At 36.4% G+C, this 17,203-nt stretch overlaps 1 protein-coding gene across 1 annotated transcript; it reads right to left on the bottom strand.

The window, feature by feature from the left end:
* Window positions 1-788: 788 nt before the first annotated feature.
* Window positions 789-6,387, bottom strand: LOC109606185 (uncharacterized). Its single transcript, XM_049961521.1, has 18 exons — window positions 6,372-6,387; window positions 5,859-6,285; window positions 5,763-5,807; window positions 5,628-5,708; window positions 5,380-5,565; window positions 5,188-5,331; window positions 4,811-5,139; window positions 4,343-4,754; window positions 4,115-4,273; window positions 3,728-4,067; window positions 3,593-3,668; window positions 2,430-3,539; window positions 2,177-2,375; window positions 1,942-2,059; window positions 1,846-1,885; window positions 1,682-1,792; window positions 1,507-1,587; window positions 789-1,448 (listed from the first exon to the last, which is right to left on the bottom strand). Exons 2-18 carry the CDS (start codon window positions 6,136-6,138, stop codon window positions 954-956), a joined length of 4,206 nt encoding a protein of 1,401 aa, XP_049817478.1. The 5' UTR covers window positions 6,139-6,285; window positions 6,372-6,387; the 3' UTR covers window positions 789-953.
* Between the last annotated feature and the right edge of the window lie 10,816 nt (window positions 6,388-17,203).

Here is a 17,203-nt window from a genome sequence, read left to right on the forward strand (position 1 = left end):
AGCAGCTGGAAGGCGAGGTCAAGAGGTGATTCTGAAACCAGATGAGTCACATCATAAGTTGGGGTATCTGGAAGAGCGCCATAATGTATGCTTTTCCTTTCTGACCGACGAATAATTTCCAAGAATATATTTTCAAATTGTCACATAATGAGCGGGAGTAATAGACAGATCATGTCGAATTCGGTCACAGAACTGTTGGCGCAGTTACAAACCAATAAATGTTTTAGAATGTAATACGCTAAGCTAACTGTACAAGAGACTGTTATGCTAACTAGACACTTGGGATCTGCTGTTCCAGATTCGTCTTCATCGGATTCTAAGACAATCTACACCAGCCGTCATTTTATAAATATAAGTTAGCAGGACACCCCGGTAGAGATAACCCGTAGGCCCAGACCAGCGTGACCTGTCACTAAAGGAAAAGCGTGAGGTTATGCGCAGCCCAGAAAGTTATCAGCGAATTTGATATTTACATTTATCAGGCTGTCAATAGGTACCTGCCAACAGGGAGAACCCTGGCTTCAGGAGCCAGTTGCAATACCAAATATGACTGAGAAGAGACCAAAAACCAGAAAACAGTACTACCAAAATGAAAAAAGGAGAACTAATTCTTTAAGAAAACTACCACTCTTAAGGTGTCGGTAGTGAGCTGGTATGAAAGCGTTAGATAAAGAGAGAGTCTAGTATCAAAGATAGTCCTTCTTGGACCCGTTAGATCGGGTTCAGAGTCGGACATTCCACTTCTGTACTTGGATTTATCATTTCTAGTATTGATTAGTCAATTAGTATTTTTAAATAGGTTTATTACAGAAAAATTACAAAACATAATTGGAACGAATTGAATTGATTTTCATGTTCAATCCTCTTGTAGTCCCGGTTGGGGTAGTCTCAGACTTGTGGAGGTCTTGAACTTGAAGTTTCTGGCGTTCTTAAACCTAATGTTTCTGCGTTTTTTAGTCTGAAGTTCCTGGGGTTCTTAAACCTGAAGCTTTTGATGGTTTTAAACCTGAAGCTTTTTGTGATTTTAAGCCTGAAGCTTGTGGTGGTCGTAAGCCTAAAGCTTGTGGTGGTCGTAAGCCTGAAGCTTGTGGTGGTCGTAAGCCTGAAGCTTGTGGTGGTCGTAAGCCTGAAGCTTGTGGTGGTCGTAAGCTTGAAGCTTGTGACGGTCGTAAGCCTGAAGCTTGTGACGGTCGTAAGCCTGAAGCTTGTGACGGTCGTAAGCCTGAAGCTTGTGACTGTCTTAAATCTGAAGCTTGTGGTAGCCTCACACCTGACATCTGACGAGCATGTGACGGTCTTAGGCAAGACGCTTGTTGTAGTCTTAAGCCCGTATCTTGTGGCTGTCTTAAGTGACGTGGTTTTAAGTAAACCCTGTTTAATTTTAACTGATCATCTAATTCCACGGTATTGTCCCCAAGTAAGGATCGCTTCGTTTGGCTAGTTTCTGACTATAATAAAATAAAATTATTAAAATGTTAAATAAACATATTCGAAATTATGTATTACCTTCGTCCAACTTGATGAATTTAGAAGTAAACAGTGAGGTACTTGTTCAACAGGCAATGGTATAATATCATCGGTACTAACCTATATTTAAGTAAGTTAATTACTAATACTATAATTTAAAACTGTATATGTGATAAGCATATGTGTTGCATAAGAGAAGAATAAAATACGTTACTTCTTCAGCATCATCCAGAAACAACATATAATCGCTAGGCGAAGCAGCTTGTGGTGTTGATGCGCGTGGGGGACAAACTTGTGCTTGTGATGATGGTGGTAAACCATCAAGCTGCAATAATTAAACAGATATAATAGTAAAAACTAGCTAAAATGTAATCTTACGTCTTCTTCAACATGAGAAGGCAACCGTCTTACCGGACTTCTGAAAAAATTTAATATGACGATAAATTTGAAATTATAATTTACTATAATCTTAACTCTTTAATTAGACGACCTCTAGGCATATAGAAATCTCGTAAAGAATCCATTTTCTTTCCATCGAAAAACTGCATATGTGCGCAAGTCGGACAGTACAATGGAGTCTGCATAGATATTTCTAAAAGAAGGATAAAACTCATATCAATAATGAATGAAGTTGGGTTGCAGGGAACTAGGGGAATTTACTAAATATTACGGTTAGAATAATCATGTTTTGATTAAAATAATAACATACCAGGTGTTCCATGCTGTTCCTTAAAATCTGGTCTTTCGGCTACAATGTCATTGGAAGGCTTTTCTTTCATCAAGTCTCTTTTCGCACCAAATTTTTTAGAATCATTTTCGTCGCCAATAAACTCAACGCTGTATGTTCGAGGAGTTTGAAAATTTTTCTCCATCTCCTCTTCAGTCATAATTTGCCGTCTGTGGCTTACCTAAAAATGTATTTGAATTTTGATATTCTTAAATCTCTGTTTTGGTATTATTACTTGTGGCACTTGGATTTGTTTGCCTTTACCGCTGTTAACTCTAGGAGCTTGATACATATTAGTTTCTTCTGAAACAGCACTCAGATCTAGTGTCGGAAATTGTAATTGGCCAGCTACTGGAGAAGTGTATATTATATCCTCTGAGGTGATTGGTTGATCTGGACTTGAGGCCCAGGGTGAACCGGTTACTGGAGAAATATATGAGGCGGCTGGTGAGGTAGGTAAACCATCTGAACCCAAAGCCCATGATGACCTGACTACTGGAGAAGTGTATAGGCCAGGCAAGGTAGCTGGTCGAACATCACTCGACGTACACGGAGGACAAACAAGGGAACTACCGGACCGTGCATTTAATCTTGATCTAGGTAATCCTTTGTTTTTAGAACGAATTCTATTCCGGCCATCTGCTGGAGAAGTATATGGAGCAGCTGCTAAAGTGGTTAGACAACTTGGGCTCAGGGCCCATAATGGACATGCTATTGGAGCGGCGTATGGGCTAGCTAAGGTAGTTAGTCGAATGCCACTCGGCCCACATGGAGAACCGACTACTGAAGTGGTAGATTGTGCACTTGATTTTGAACCAGGTATTCTTTTGCTTCTAGAAGGAATTTCAGCATCAGCAGCAGACGTGGCTAGACGACCCAGATTCGAGGCCCATGATGAACCGGCCACTGGAGAACTGTATAGACTAGCTGAGGTGGTTGGTCGAACGACACTCGACGCATACGGAGAACCAACTACTGAACTGGAGGACCGTGCGTTTGATCTTAAACCAGGTATTCCTCGACTTGAAGAAAGACCTTTAGTTCTTCGCGCGGATCCCTCTCTGGCAAAGGAAGAAATGCCACTACTTCTTCCTGCTGTTGGAAATGCTATACGGCTGTTCAAAGTAGGGATGCTGCCCCTTGTAGTAAGTCGAGGTACTATACAAGGTTGTTGATGCGGTGTTACCCTGGTCGAATCTGGTTCTGGGACTATACATTTCCCAGAAGGAGGGATTTTATTTCTTGCGGTTAGTTGAGATTTGCCTCTTGTAACTGATGTGTATGGTGCACAAACATGCCCAGGCCTAGGAGTGCCTTTTCTTTCCAGCGATGACATAAGCGGTTCCTAAAATAAATGAATAATTTATATTAAAATTAGAACTATTTATATATGCATACGGATGCTCCTTCTGTCGTCACATAAATCGGTGAGGTAGTGGTCCTTGATGTGACAGCAAACACAACGTTCGGATCTCTATAATATAGATTTTTTAATTGGGATAATTGTTCAAAATTGAAATTGAAATATCTTACTCTACGGTATTTGAAGAAACCGACTGTGCAGAAACGTTGATTTGGTTTGGATGTCTTTTTGCGGGTGTTTTTCTGATTTTATTAAAGACAGGTAGACAGTAGTCACTTTTTCCACTTCCTCTAACTTTTTGACAAGTTTCTGGTGATAACATTTGAGCAGATGGGCCTGGTGATACAATAGGTATATCGGTAGTTGGCAAATGAGACGAGTGCGCTGATGGTAAACGAGACGTTCTTGGACTTGACAAACGACAGATCCTCAGAGTTACTTGTGGTATCGGACCAGGTTTTGGAACCTGTCCTGGCGTCACCCCTCGCCCTCTCATTGATTTCAGTGTAACTAAATTAATAAAAATATTATATTGATATCAATGTCATAATTATTACCTTGTCGTTCTTCATAAGGATATACATATTTTGGCCGTTGTACTGCTGGAGCAACAGATGTTGGAAGGCACGTCGAACATGGGCCTTTTGCTACAAACTGTTGATCGGGACACTTCGGAAATGACAGAGACAGAATTTCCCGTATGGGGACTTCATCATCTGCAAGAGAATTATAATCTAACTGGCCGGCACCCGGATCCAGATCGGACATCATATTATTCAAGTTACCATAGGCATCATTTTGAAATTGATCTAATTCCGGATATTGAGGTATAGCTTTTACGTTGTTTCGTACAGCTCTTACATCGCCAATAAGTTCATTTGAATTACATACAACTGGTTGCGTAAAACCTGGATTTTGTTTCATGGCACACTGATCTTGTTCCATGGTATCTTGTGGCACAGTATTTTGGTTTTCGCATTCTGGAAGGAATAATATATCATCTCGTTTAGATTCTTCACAAAGGTTATCCAATTTATTTATTAAATTTAATGGCTTGACTTCTGCAGACATGAAATTCTTTTGAAAAGTATGTGGAATTCTTGATTTTCTTTGGGATTTTCTACTCCTTTTGCTAAAATGTAAAGCTCTTTGCATTCTTCTCTCTTCCTCTATCACTGCTTCCGCCGCAATTTCTGACTATAAATGTTAATTGTAAATAATTAAAATATATAAATAATTTTCAAGGAACTTACACTAGTAACGGTCACCTGAGCAGCGTGCACAGCATCTTCCGCTACAGTCTGACTCTTACAGTCAGTTTCAAACCTATCAGCAACCAGCATAGCAAACTGCTCTCTTTGCAAAGCCTTTTGTTCCTTGTAGAGTTCCTCCTCCATGGCCTTCAGTTCAACTTCTTTTTGTTTTTGAAGATTTTTTTCCATTTTCCAGTCCATATTGGCGTCATCAAGGGTACGTGTTCTTAAATTCTCTATGTAAGGATCTTGAATCATTGCAGTACACGTATACTCCGCAGCATCTTCTTCGATTTGTGTGGGTGGTGGAAGAGGAGTCGCTTTCAGTTCTAAAACAACTGTATTTAGGTGTGTTTACGTTTGTTGTGAGGTGTTACCTTCACCTCTTGGATGAGAATATTTGGAAGTCTTGGTTTGCAACAGTTGACTTTGGTGGCGTGTCGGCCGTTGAAAACTCGTCGCCGGTTTATTTTCTTTATTCGTGTCATCTAGATATTTCATTTCAAAGCTTGAACTTTGATCTATAACAATATAAATATTAAGTGAACTTAAAGGGATTCTAATTATACCCTTTTCTCTTTTTTCTCTAGAATCCAAGTCATCCCAATTTTCAATGTCACTAGTGGCATCTTCCATATTTTGTTCATCGTATTTCAATTGAGAGCCCAACTGATTCCTACAGAAAAGAGGTGGCGTTCGTTCTAAGTATTGCTGACGGTAACTTTGATGTGTTCTCCAGACGTCATCATATTCACCTAATAATAATAAAAAATTAAAATAAATTTATTTCTTGAATGATGTATTATTGCTCTCTTACGTGGGGGGTCGCATTCGTTAAATAGAAACTTAATATCTTCAAGCACCTCTGACTGATATTTCTTCTTCTTAATTTTGGGAACTAAAACCTGGACGTGTTTAGTAGTTGTTAATTAAATTAAATGTTAATACTTACCCATACCAGCACATTTTATTGTACCCGAACCAAAGCTTGAACGAGCTGAAAAATCAATTTTTAAAATATGCTAATTCAAACCTTGCCATGACTCACTGGGTCCTCGTGGCGGTGTCATCAAACTAGATATCGTATTTCCAGAAACAGTATCTACATAATTAGTATCTGCAACACAAGCATCGGAGTTGTTGTTGGAACTTGAGCGAAGTTCAGCTGACACTTCGTTATTACTGCTACTGTCCATGACTGATGTCATTGGTAGGGTCTCGCGGCTGGCGCCTCCCCTGAGGCGAAGTGGTGTCGACACTTCATTCTCCATGTTAAAGAATAAATGTTTGTTCACTTTTTCCATGTTCAACTTCTCCAACAAAATCATGTTTTGTCTCGTATGTTCAGTATGACTGTTTTACTTTCCGTGCGATCTAGCAGGTATCCATATATTATGTATTAAATTTAACTTTTTTAACTGAAACTCTTTCTTCTCTATTAATCACTAGTCCTTGTACTGTACTTACAACACCAACTAAAGTTATTAAATTACTTAGTGACACCCATTACACATAATATTCATTCTTTCTTTCATGCAAATACACTTAAATTAAATCTTACCAGAAGAGTTGCTTCCTGAAATAAAAATATTTAATATTTATATAATTAAAAACACTTAAAGTAAATATTATTTTTTAAGCTTTCGTGATATTTTCATTGAGAGTGGTTTTATAAATAAATTGTTAATGAATTAATACCTTACGTGTCTGCAATTCTTTCGGCTGTCACAAGTAGTATGTCATTTTGACAATTCAGATAACCGGAATCTGTCAAGTTTAACTTCCTGTTCTCCATGATTGATATTTTCTTAGTGTTTGTGAATTTCAGTTGTAAAGGAGAAGAAATCAAGTTTAACAGATTCTAGTTATCTGCACAAATAATATTATAATATTTATAAAATAATCTTTTAACCAACTTAATTGATATAAAATTACACCCACGCTTAATTAAAGTACGGAAGACATTACCACGTCGGTCCTTAGGCCCGAAATCTACTCCTTAACACATAAACTTTGTTAAAAAAAGTTGTAAAATTATCATTAATTTATTTTGTGAGTTATATCCTAAAATAGCAAAAGTTTACATATCCTGAAATATACAATAGTTTTTTAACATCTGAAATTGTTAGTATCAACCTATTTACAAAACAATTAAAATTATTTTCGAATAATAACTAAATATTACTAAATATATTAGAGAAAATTTAAAAATATGATGAATTAATAAATACATACTAATATACCTTCATATTCATCTGTGAAAACAATTCAAAATCTGACTTACCAAGTGTAACATGCGATTATAACTGTTCTCTGAAACAGACTGTTGCCGTGTTATTTGTTCACAAACAATAAGGTTGTCATGGTTTATAATACAGTGTTGCAATTGTTTTCTATAACATGGAGTTGTCATATTATCCTTGACTAAAAAAAAGAATTATATTAATCACAAAATTATAGAGTCATAGTTACATCTGCAATTTTGGAAAATAACCCAATAAACTAGAATCACCACTATAGTTTCACTATTATTTATTGTTATTTTTCCTTTTCCTAATCTATTGTTGGTGATTATGTACTATGTGATATTCACCATCTTTTTATTTTGTGCCCCTGAGCCACCTTTTTTAGATCGAAATTTTTCAGTGGATGTCAGTTACCAGTGTTACCATAAAATTTACATAAAATTCGAAAAATTAGTTTACCTTTCGTATGTGTAAGAATATCGGAGCACGTGGCCCCGGGCCATAAACCCTGCGTGTTCCGGGGATTCACAGACAACTGATAGCGGGCTAGTCATGCGTGAATGGGAGCATTGGAATAGTCTACAAGGAAGCGAGCTGTATTTAAACTTAGTACACTACCAAAATTATATGGAATCACACAGTTGTGGCGCCAAAAGCCACACTTTGGAGCACAACGACAGATGGCGTGCGTCCCCGACGCAACAAACGGCAGGCATTGCGCGCCATCTGCTCGTGAAGCCAAGCTTCGCTTTCTCTGGTTCGAGCATCCGACGAGAACGGACGTGTCACGCTCACATTTTCTTATATTTCATTTGTAAATAGTTTTATATTAGACTCGATAAAGAGTTCACACAGGGTTTAGTTTCGAAAACCTATTCAAGGTTTCTGGAGTTGGGAATTCTATTTAACAAAAGACAGTTAAGAGTTTCACAACTATCAGCGCAAAACAGATTTGGCTGCTTAAGTTGGTGTTTGAAGCATGAAAACCGGACAATTGAAGATTAACAAAATGTGTTATTTTCGGATGAGACCAGATTTGGCCTACCATCACACGATCGGCGTATCCATGTTCTAAGAGGTCGTGTGAGACCAGCCAGGCACCGTGCTGGTCGATCAGTCGATAAATATAAAGTAGGAAGTGGGGGTGGCATTATGATTGGTGAAAAAACTCCTTTGATTCGCATTAGACAATCACTAATCAGTCAAAGGTATGTGTATGTTAGTCCTATAATCTGTAGCAAGCTTCTGGAGAGGTTTATGCAGAATAGTGTTCCTCTATATACCAACAGAGTTGCCTAAAATTGTTTGGAAATGGAAGGTGTGTCCGAATTAGAGTATACTTTTTGTACGCACTTATGGGATAACATTAAACGATAATATTTTAATTTATTTTATTATATCCAGTTATATAACTTGAACATAGCCTTATTTATATCGTCAAAGTCACTCTCGTTTTTCAAACGGTTTGGGATAAATACTTATTTTTTATGCCTAAATCCATTCCCAGGATAGGATTCGGTACCACTCCACAAGCCAGTGGTAGTGGGAAGCTCACGAATTCAACTGCAATTCCAATCCTTTCTCAGGAAGATCTCCGATCTTCCTCGATTAGTCTCATTCTTTCCGAACCAGTTGACAAGGGGCTGCTATCTTTGCCTGCCTTGCGTCTTCTGGTTCAGTAAACCCATGTATGCCTTCCATATATGTTTTGTCATTCCTACATGAATTTTCATGTGCCTGACATATTTGGTCGTTGGCTTCGGATCGGTACCCGGAGAGGGTTTTTTATATTTCCCCCCTCTGTTCTAAACAAAAACAATATTTAAAAAACTAAGAAAAAAACATTATACACCCATACCTCACTATACTTTTTATACGGCATTTCGCTATAACGGCCCTCTTCAATTAAGGCACGTTTTCGACTTGCCGCTATAACGGTAAAAAAAACTTTTGCCAATCCTGAACAAGCGCAATCTCGATGCACACTCTTTTCTATTTTCTCTTGTTTACGAGCGTTATTCAGTGTGTGCTTATAAAGGTTTAGACTTGTCTGTGAGTATTTTATGTACACATTTATTACTGATTGTTACACATTAACTGGAGTAATTAGAAACAATTAGGGACAAAATCCAAGACCTCTTAAAGGACTAAATAAAAATCATATGGAGTCATATGGAGATCCAACATGAAAGCTTGGATGACTAAAGCTACTTTTGAGGATTGGTTCAAAAATCACTTTTGTACAGAAGTGAAAAAATATTTGCGAGACAATAACTTAAGCAACAAGGCTTTGCTAATTTTGGATAATGCACCAGCACATCCTACTAATTTATCCATGAGTCATGAGTACCTTCCGAAAAATACAACAGCTCTTATCCAACCAATGGATCAGGGTGCAATAGCTACTTTTAAGGCATATTAACTACGCCAAACTTTCCGACAACTTATAAGGGAATGGTAAATCTTCAATTAAAACATTTTGAAAAAACTATAACATCAAGGATGCTGTTGACAGCATCAGTGAATCATGTAAGGAATTAAAATTAACAACAATGAACCATGTTTGGAAAAAAATATGGCCAGAATTTTGGACAATTTTTTTAAGCCAGGCCCACACTTACCAGCGAAAAATGATGATGACAGATATGCAGGTTACCATTTCTTCATCGTCTTCAAATTAAAGATATTTAAAAAATATGTGTACATACACATATTTTATGTATCATGAAGTTGTTTCATTTTTGTTTATAGATTATTGGAGTCTGTTATTATTTTATGTACAAATGTATGTACTTGATATGTATGTATTTTTGATTTAAACGAAATAAAAAGATAAAATGCATTTTGAATGATAAACCATGTTACATAATTGATAAATTTGGAACCGATCCCATTGAATTTGTATAAATTTGTAACAGAATAATTGATTCCTTATACGGCTTTTCCCTTTGCAGCCAAGTTTCGTGGAACGTATCTAGGCCGTAAAGCGGCACAAATGTTTATCTATACATATAAATAAAAGTGTCTGTTTGTAATATTGAAATAACCGTTTTTTACTTCATGCATATGAATATAAATACGATACATACACCAAAATAACAATTTTCTCTCTCTCTCTGTCTGTTTGTTCCGGCTAATCTCTGAAATGGCTGGACCGATTTTGACGGGACTTTTATTGGTAGGTAGCTGATGTAATAAGAAGTAACTTAGGCTACTTTTATTTTAGAAAAATTCTTTTATTTTAGAGAGATAAATTAATGTTGCAATGTCCAAGTACTGTCCAGTACCACGCGCAGCTCACGCGCATGTCACCACTGGGCCGTCACGTCGGGCGCCTCCCACCACTTCTCTCACCAACGATTGATTGATAGTTTGATTTGATTGATAGGTATCTTTTATAATTCCACCGATTCGTTCTTCTTATCTTATCTTATCTTAATTCAAAATATTTTGTTACATTTTTACTGCTTTCCTTTTTTACCTTTAAGTAATTATAAATAATTATAAATTAAGTATATTTGTGTTCAATATTCAGATTTACATTGAAATTTATAAATTATTTATAGGTTATTTTATTTAGTTAGTAACGTAGATAGTTGTTTTTTCTAATATTTAGTTATGCCTAAAAGAGAGTCAAATCTCTCTAAAAACATGAGAAAGGCCAAAAGCGAAAGATTGCGACGTGAAAATGAATCTGAACAAGATAGGGAAAGTCGTCTTACAAATTGTAGATTACGGATGTCCATGTCTAAGTCGAATGGGAGTAGTTCTGAGAGGAATGAACGATTACAATTAGATAGTTCTGAGAGGAATGAACCGTCTAGAAAACAATCGTATTGAACACTCTATCGGACGAAGTCGCGAGTACAGCTAGTTTTATAAATACATTTGATAATATTGATAATCATAAAAAAATTAAACTTTGAATAACATTTTTTTAATTGTCTATAAAAATATATAGTGTCAAAAATGATGAACGTGTCTACTCGCGTATTGAGACGGAACATCAATACCCCTTTGTAAACAAAAAAGAAAGATATACATGCAATTATGTGGGCGGGCCGAACTGACTGGAGGGGATCATTTGGTTTTGCTGCGTTTAGCATGCGGTTCGTCTCCGCAGACGAGTCGGTGTCTTTGAACACTTTATTTAATTGTTTTTAGTTTTTTTATTTGTGCATTTATATATTTTATTTAATTTTTGGGATACATTTATTTTGAAAAAAGAAGTTTATTTTTAGAATACTTATTTTTGTTTTTGATATACCTTACCTAAAGTACCTCCATACCATTACTGACCCTCCGCCGTATGTAACAGTGGGTTAATTCTTTCATGAATAGGTCGCATATATAAAATCCCATCACTACTAATCAGTTTAAACTTTGATTCATCACTCCAGATCACTCATTTCCAATCATTTATATTCCAATGTAAATGGGACCTGGCAAACTTAAGAACAATAGTGGTTCGTCTATTTTTCTCTAATAGTAATGGTTTTTTTGGCTGGTCTCCTCGCAAGATGCCTCTATAGAAATCTGTCTCTTACGGTTCTTGGAGTAACATCCAGGAAAGAAAATTTTTGGAGTAGGGTAAAATTTGTTTATCCTGAAATCTATTGGTTTTTCTTGGTTTTCCAATTTTATTTTCTCCTTCGACATACCAAATCTTGAGAATTGTTATAAAACATGTGTTACACTTGATTTATTTGGACTCAATCTCTCACTGTAGTCTATTTCCTCTTGTGGTATAGTATCCCAAGCTACTTGCACTTCATGTCTTAGAAGCTGGGGCTGGGGTAAATTTCCTAGCCTTCTACCATGTTATCATGTCCACACAAGTAGAATCAGGATTTATCAGAGGAGACGACTGGATGCCATTCCACATTCCAATGTTGTCGTTCTCTACACCACTGTAGTTGTTGCCTTCGATGCTCAGCGTTCAGGGGTAGCACAAGATGGGGTCGATAATGTTACAGTTCAAATGCCCTTATACAGCGTAAACCGTTCGGACACTTACTACATGCCTTTGTTCTCCTAACCACTCATCAACCAAAGATCTAGTTGTCGAAAATTGGTCTTAGACGTCGATCTTAAACTTCACTTGTGCCCCTTCGACATCGGGGCCTGTTCTTCTCCGATTTTTGGGCATTATCAAACCACGCTTGACAACATCTCATAACAGTTGGATTTCTGTTAGTGAGATTACCGATTCCTCGAAATGAAAGTCATGCTTCTACAAATATATAATGTTGCAGTTTCGGCTGATACTGTGCGTTGTCGCTGAAACAATTTATATAGTCGCCGATCTCTGAGAGCTCAACCGCTTTTACGGGGAATCGAGCTGTTCAATTTTTGTGACGAAATAAAAATTATATTCCAGAATAGTGTGCGTGTGGAGAGAGCCTAATAATGCAAACCACCTTTGTAATGTCCAGGAAGGGCACTCTTTTCAAGGAGAGCAGTTATGGTCTGGAGAAGAATCAGTATCGGAGGAAGAACCGGCCTCATTTTGCTGGAGAACTTTTTGACTCATAGATCATACATGGATCAGATGCTGGCACCATTTGTCGTTATATATGCAGCAACGATTGGGTCCAAATTTATTATCAAAACGTTAGGGGTTTAAGAACTAAGACACAACAACTTTGCAGTTGTCAGTATGATTTTGTTGACTTATCCGAGACTTGGTTTGATGTGGTTGATCTATCAACTGGAGAAGGAGTATTACTTGCAGTCAACATATGCATTCGTAGCGAACCTCAACTCAATAGATTTTGTTGTTTGAAAGTGTTGTTACAGTCGTATTGTTTCTATATTGTGTGTATACCACCGCGTTGTGGCAACGAGTATGTTGAGGCATTTCTTGATGCATTATCGGCTTCCTTGTTGGATTGTCGTGTACTTTTGGTGGGCGACTTTAATGCAAGAAATTTTAGCAGTGGACTGCCTGATGCAAAAAGTTTTAAATAATTTCGCCGGTCTGATGAATCTACAACAACTTAACAAAGTTGTGAATGCAGATGGATGTGTACTTAATTTAGCTTACACAAATATATTGTCTAATGAAAAGATTCAACGTGACGAATTGCCATTATTAGAGACACTAGTGTTTCCCTTTATCAACAACAACCATTATAATTTTGTAAAGGCCAACTATTTATCCCTATATTTTATAATGATTTTCTTGCAATTGATTAGACTTACCTTGCCAATTTTGAAGATGTCGAAGATTATACCACAGAATTTTATAGAATGCTTTATGGTATACGTGATGCATCCGTACCGGCTTCTAATAACATCTTCTTAACCGTTGTAGTTTACTGCACAAATTATAGATCATCTGTGATTGAAAAAATATTATCACAAATTTAGCAAAACACGAAAGACTGCAAAGTTTATGATTGAAGAATCCTACCAGCATTATCTCCGTCACTCTGAGGCTGCAATTGCCAATTGGAATTTCGTTCACTAAAGACAAGGCATGGAAAAGCCAATGCATCCTCAACGACTGAATGTTTGGTGCGGCATGTGGATCGACGGCAGTAGTACAGCTAACGTGGTTCTGTGACAGTGGATGATACATACCATCCGCAGTGACCACGAGTGACGTAACAGACCGCAAAGAAGCGTGTTCTTCGGCGAAGAAGCTGAAGAGTCAACAATGACCAGAAGGTCCAGAGCAAGACAAAGAGAAAATCCTCATTTGCATGGTTAATTAACACCACTTGTACTTCCCCTTGATAATCTGCATCAATAACTCCTGCTATAAAAAAAAAAATTAGTAATTTTAATTTAAAAATTATTTAATCAATTTATTACCTCCAACATCAATACAGTGATTTATTGTCGATCCGGATCTGGATGCAATTCTCCCATAACATCCGTCGGGCAGTCGAAATTTCAAACCGGTGGATATTTTTACTCGTGATTTTCTAGGTACTAAACAGTCGTTTAAACTTCTTAAATCAAATCCCGCCGCTTTCGTGCTACCCTTGATTGGAGAGTGTGCGTGTGGGTGAATTTTAATAAATTTTAAAATAGACTTGTCTCCATTCGGTTGGAAAGAAATAAGCTAATTAAAAGATGAAATGAAACATTTTAAGTGGAAACTTAATTTCTAAAACCCCAAGGCAATGTGTCCGTGGATAAGTGATTTACCATTCTTTTATCATCGAGCGGAGTCAAAGCAACTTTTCTTTGAGTTATCGTATACACTTGATGATTTTTACTTCTGAAAAAAAAAAAAAAAATAGTAAAACAACAAAACAAAAAACACAAAAATATAAATAAATTGAAAAGCACTTACTTTACTTTTTGTTGGTGGTATTCACAATAAATAACGGACTGTAACTATTACAAAATTTAGTCATGCCACTTATTTATATATCATCTGCAACAGCAGCAGCAGCAGCAGCACCGTCATGAGTTCGATGTCGTCTTGGTTTTTTCCCTTTACTATTTCATATATAATTATTACCGTTGATTCAACTTTTTTTTTTTTCGTCGCGACAAGCGTGGCGCATTATCTAAGAAGAAAAGTATTTAAGGGTATCGACACTGTTTTTATGTATTAAACAGACTCATCAGTTTTTATATGAATGAATAAATAATGAAACAAACGGTTTTGCTGAAAGGACACCAATAATAAGGTTATAAATAAAACACCATTTGTCTTTTCTTTTTTATTTATTTAATCAAATATTTTTGCAAGTCTATTACAATTTTATCTGGAAAATAAGACAAACATTCGCTCATACAATATCCCCTTAGATCGTTCGTTGTACTACAAAACACACGCATCAGATCTAAAAGCGGTAAATGCGAATGGTAAGTATAATAAGCACTTCCTAAAGATTCTAAAGTTTTACAATAATATTAAAAAAATTTAATTTTTTCGTAACTAACAAAACATCGATATAGAGAAGATCCATCAAATCGGTTTTGGTCAAAGTAAAACTAACACCAACACCTCCACCACCAACACCACCTCCGCCCCCTTTGCATAATGTTACGAGAAAATCATCATCATCAGCGTGATCAGTATTGACATCTGATGGTCTATCGACCTGTGTTGAGACGGTGATGTTTTCCCACAATTTTATTACCTGCTGAGGTGTTCCTAATTCATCATCAGCATCGGCTTCCGAATTAATAATTTCATTAAAAGTCTGCATAATTTCGATCCATTCGTTTGTTGTAAAAGTTGCTTCTTGGACTTCTGGTGTGGTAATAATACTGCGTAATTTAACGACGGGTACGAAATCTCTTGCAGGACTCATGCCGCATTCCAGCGACAAATAACTTGCGCGATACGTTGAGGAAAATATTAAATTTTTTTCTTCGTTAGCAGCATCTTCATACTTTTTCCACAGAGCTTCCAATTCTCGATCGTAATAAAAATATTCTTCTTCTTCTTCTTCTTGATGCTGCTGCTGCTGCTGCTGTTGACTTTACATGATGATAGTGTATTGAATACTAATTTTTACCGTTTACAGTACGTTCGATTTATGTATCCAACTATTGTGCGTGCTGTCGAAACCAAGCCATTTTACATAAACATTATTTTGACGTTTTCGCAACACTTTTTCAACTAGATAAACGTCTGGTATACTTGTTTTTTGCAGTTCCTCTTCATAGAAAGCACCTTGAATTGGTCGACCGTGAAGATCTTCTAAACGATACGGATACGGAAGTACACGGATTTGCAATTTTTACTTTTATAACTTTAAACAGTTCGGTTGTCCAGTTGGGAGTGTATCCCTTATCGAAAATGTGCTTGACCTTCGATATTCTAACAATGTCACCGAGGGAAAATTTATGCGGACTAGTTGCCAGTTTGATAATATTATATGCATTTTGTAATACCACCGATTCGTTGCGTTTATTAACTTCGGATGGTTTCATATTTATTTTAGAATGCTTTGTGTGGTTATAATTGTAGACAATTTTATCTAAAATATCAATCCATTCATAAGATCCTCTTAAACTAAACTGTTTAAACAGTTTTTCCTTTAACGTTCTGATTACACGTTCAACGATGGCCGCTTTTTTACAACTGTACGTGTGATAATGATTGATATTATACTTTTTCATTAGTTCTTTAAAATGTGAATTAAAGAATTCTTTACCCTGATCAGTTTGCAAGTTTCATGGTCGACGACGATGTTGCTGCTGTAGCTGAATTGTTTCAAAAGCATTTGTAACTTCGTTGGCATTCTTGGTTTTCAGCGGTTGAACCCAAACAAACTTTGAAAAACAATCGCTTATGACTAGAAAAAATTTAAAACCCTTATTATTTGTAGAATACTGATTCAATTGACACAAATCAGTTTGCCACAAGTCGTCGAGTCCCTTAATTATTGTGCGACGTCGCTTAAAATTTTTTCGAATCGGGTTGTGTAATTCATTGATCAAACGTATTTTTTCCTTTGAATATGTCGGGGTCGTATGGGTTCTTTCATTCATGACAGTTTATCAGATAGTATTATTTAAATTTATTAGCCCACTGTTTTAAGTGCATTTGTGTTTAATTTAGTCTAATATTCTAATTCTTTAATATTTTCCACATTTACGGCTGACATATTTTTAATATCATCGGTATCGTTTACGAGTGGATCGATTACTTTGTTTAAATCTGTTGTTGTTGTTATTGTTGTTGCATTTTGTTTAATTTTATTTTCTAATTCTTTAATATTTTTCACATTCGTGTTAATTTGTGTTTGATGTTGTTTTAAAGATTTCAATATTGTATTGTAAAGTGAATCTATACCGTCATTAAAATATTTTAAAGTATTAGAATCCGAATCGTTTAAAGATTTTAATATTCCATTGTAAAGTGATTCGATGCCGGTATTAAAATATTTTAAGTTAACAGCATCCGAATCGTTTTTGGGTTCACTGACATTACATATTCGTAAGTTGGTTGCATCAATGTCGCCGTCGGTGGTGTGCTTGAGGCCGTCATTTATTTTTTGAAGGATCATATGAAACGCATATGTTTGTTGCATTGTTGCTGCTTTGAAGATGATGATGATGATGATGACGAATGATGCGAAGACTGTCCAAACTTGTTTAAAGACATGCTGTTAAACGTGAACTGACCACGTGTGTGCCGTGCAATTTATCTAATGTATAATTTTTGCTTCCC

The sequence above is a fragment of the Aethina tumida genome, chromosome 1, assembly GCF_024364675.1.
Source record: "Aethina tumida isolate Nest 87 chromosome 1, icAetTumi1.1, whole genome shotgun sequence".
Taxonomy (NCBI): Eukaryota; Metazoa; Arthropoda; class Insecta; order Coleoptera; family Nitidulidae; genus Aethina; species Aethina tumida.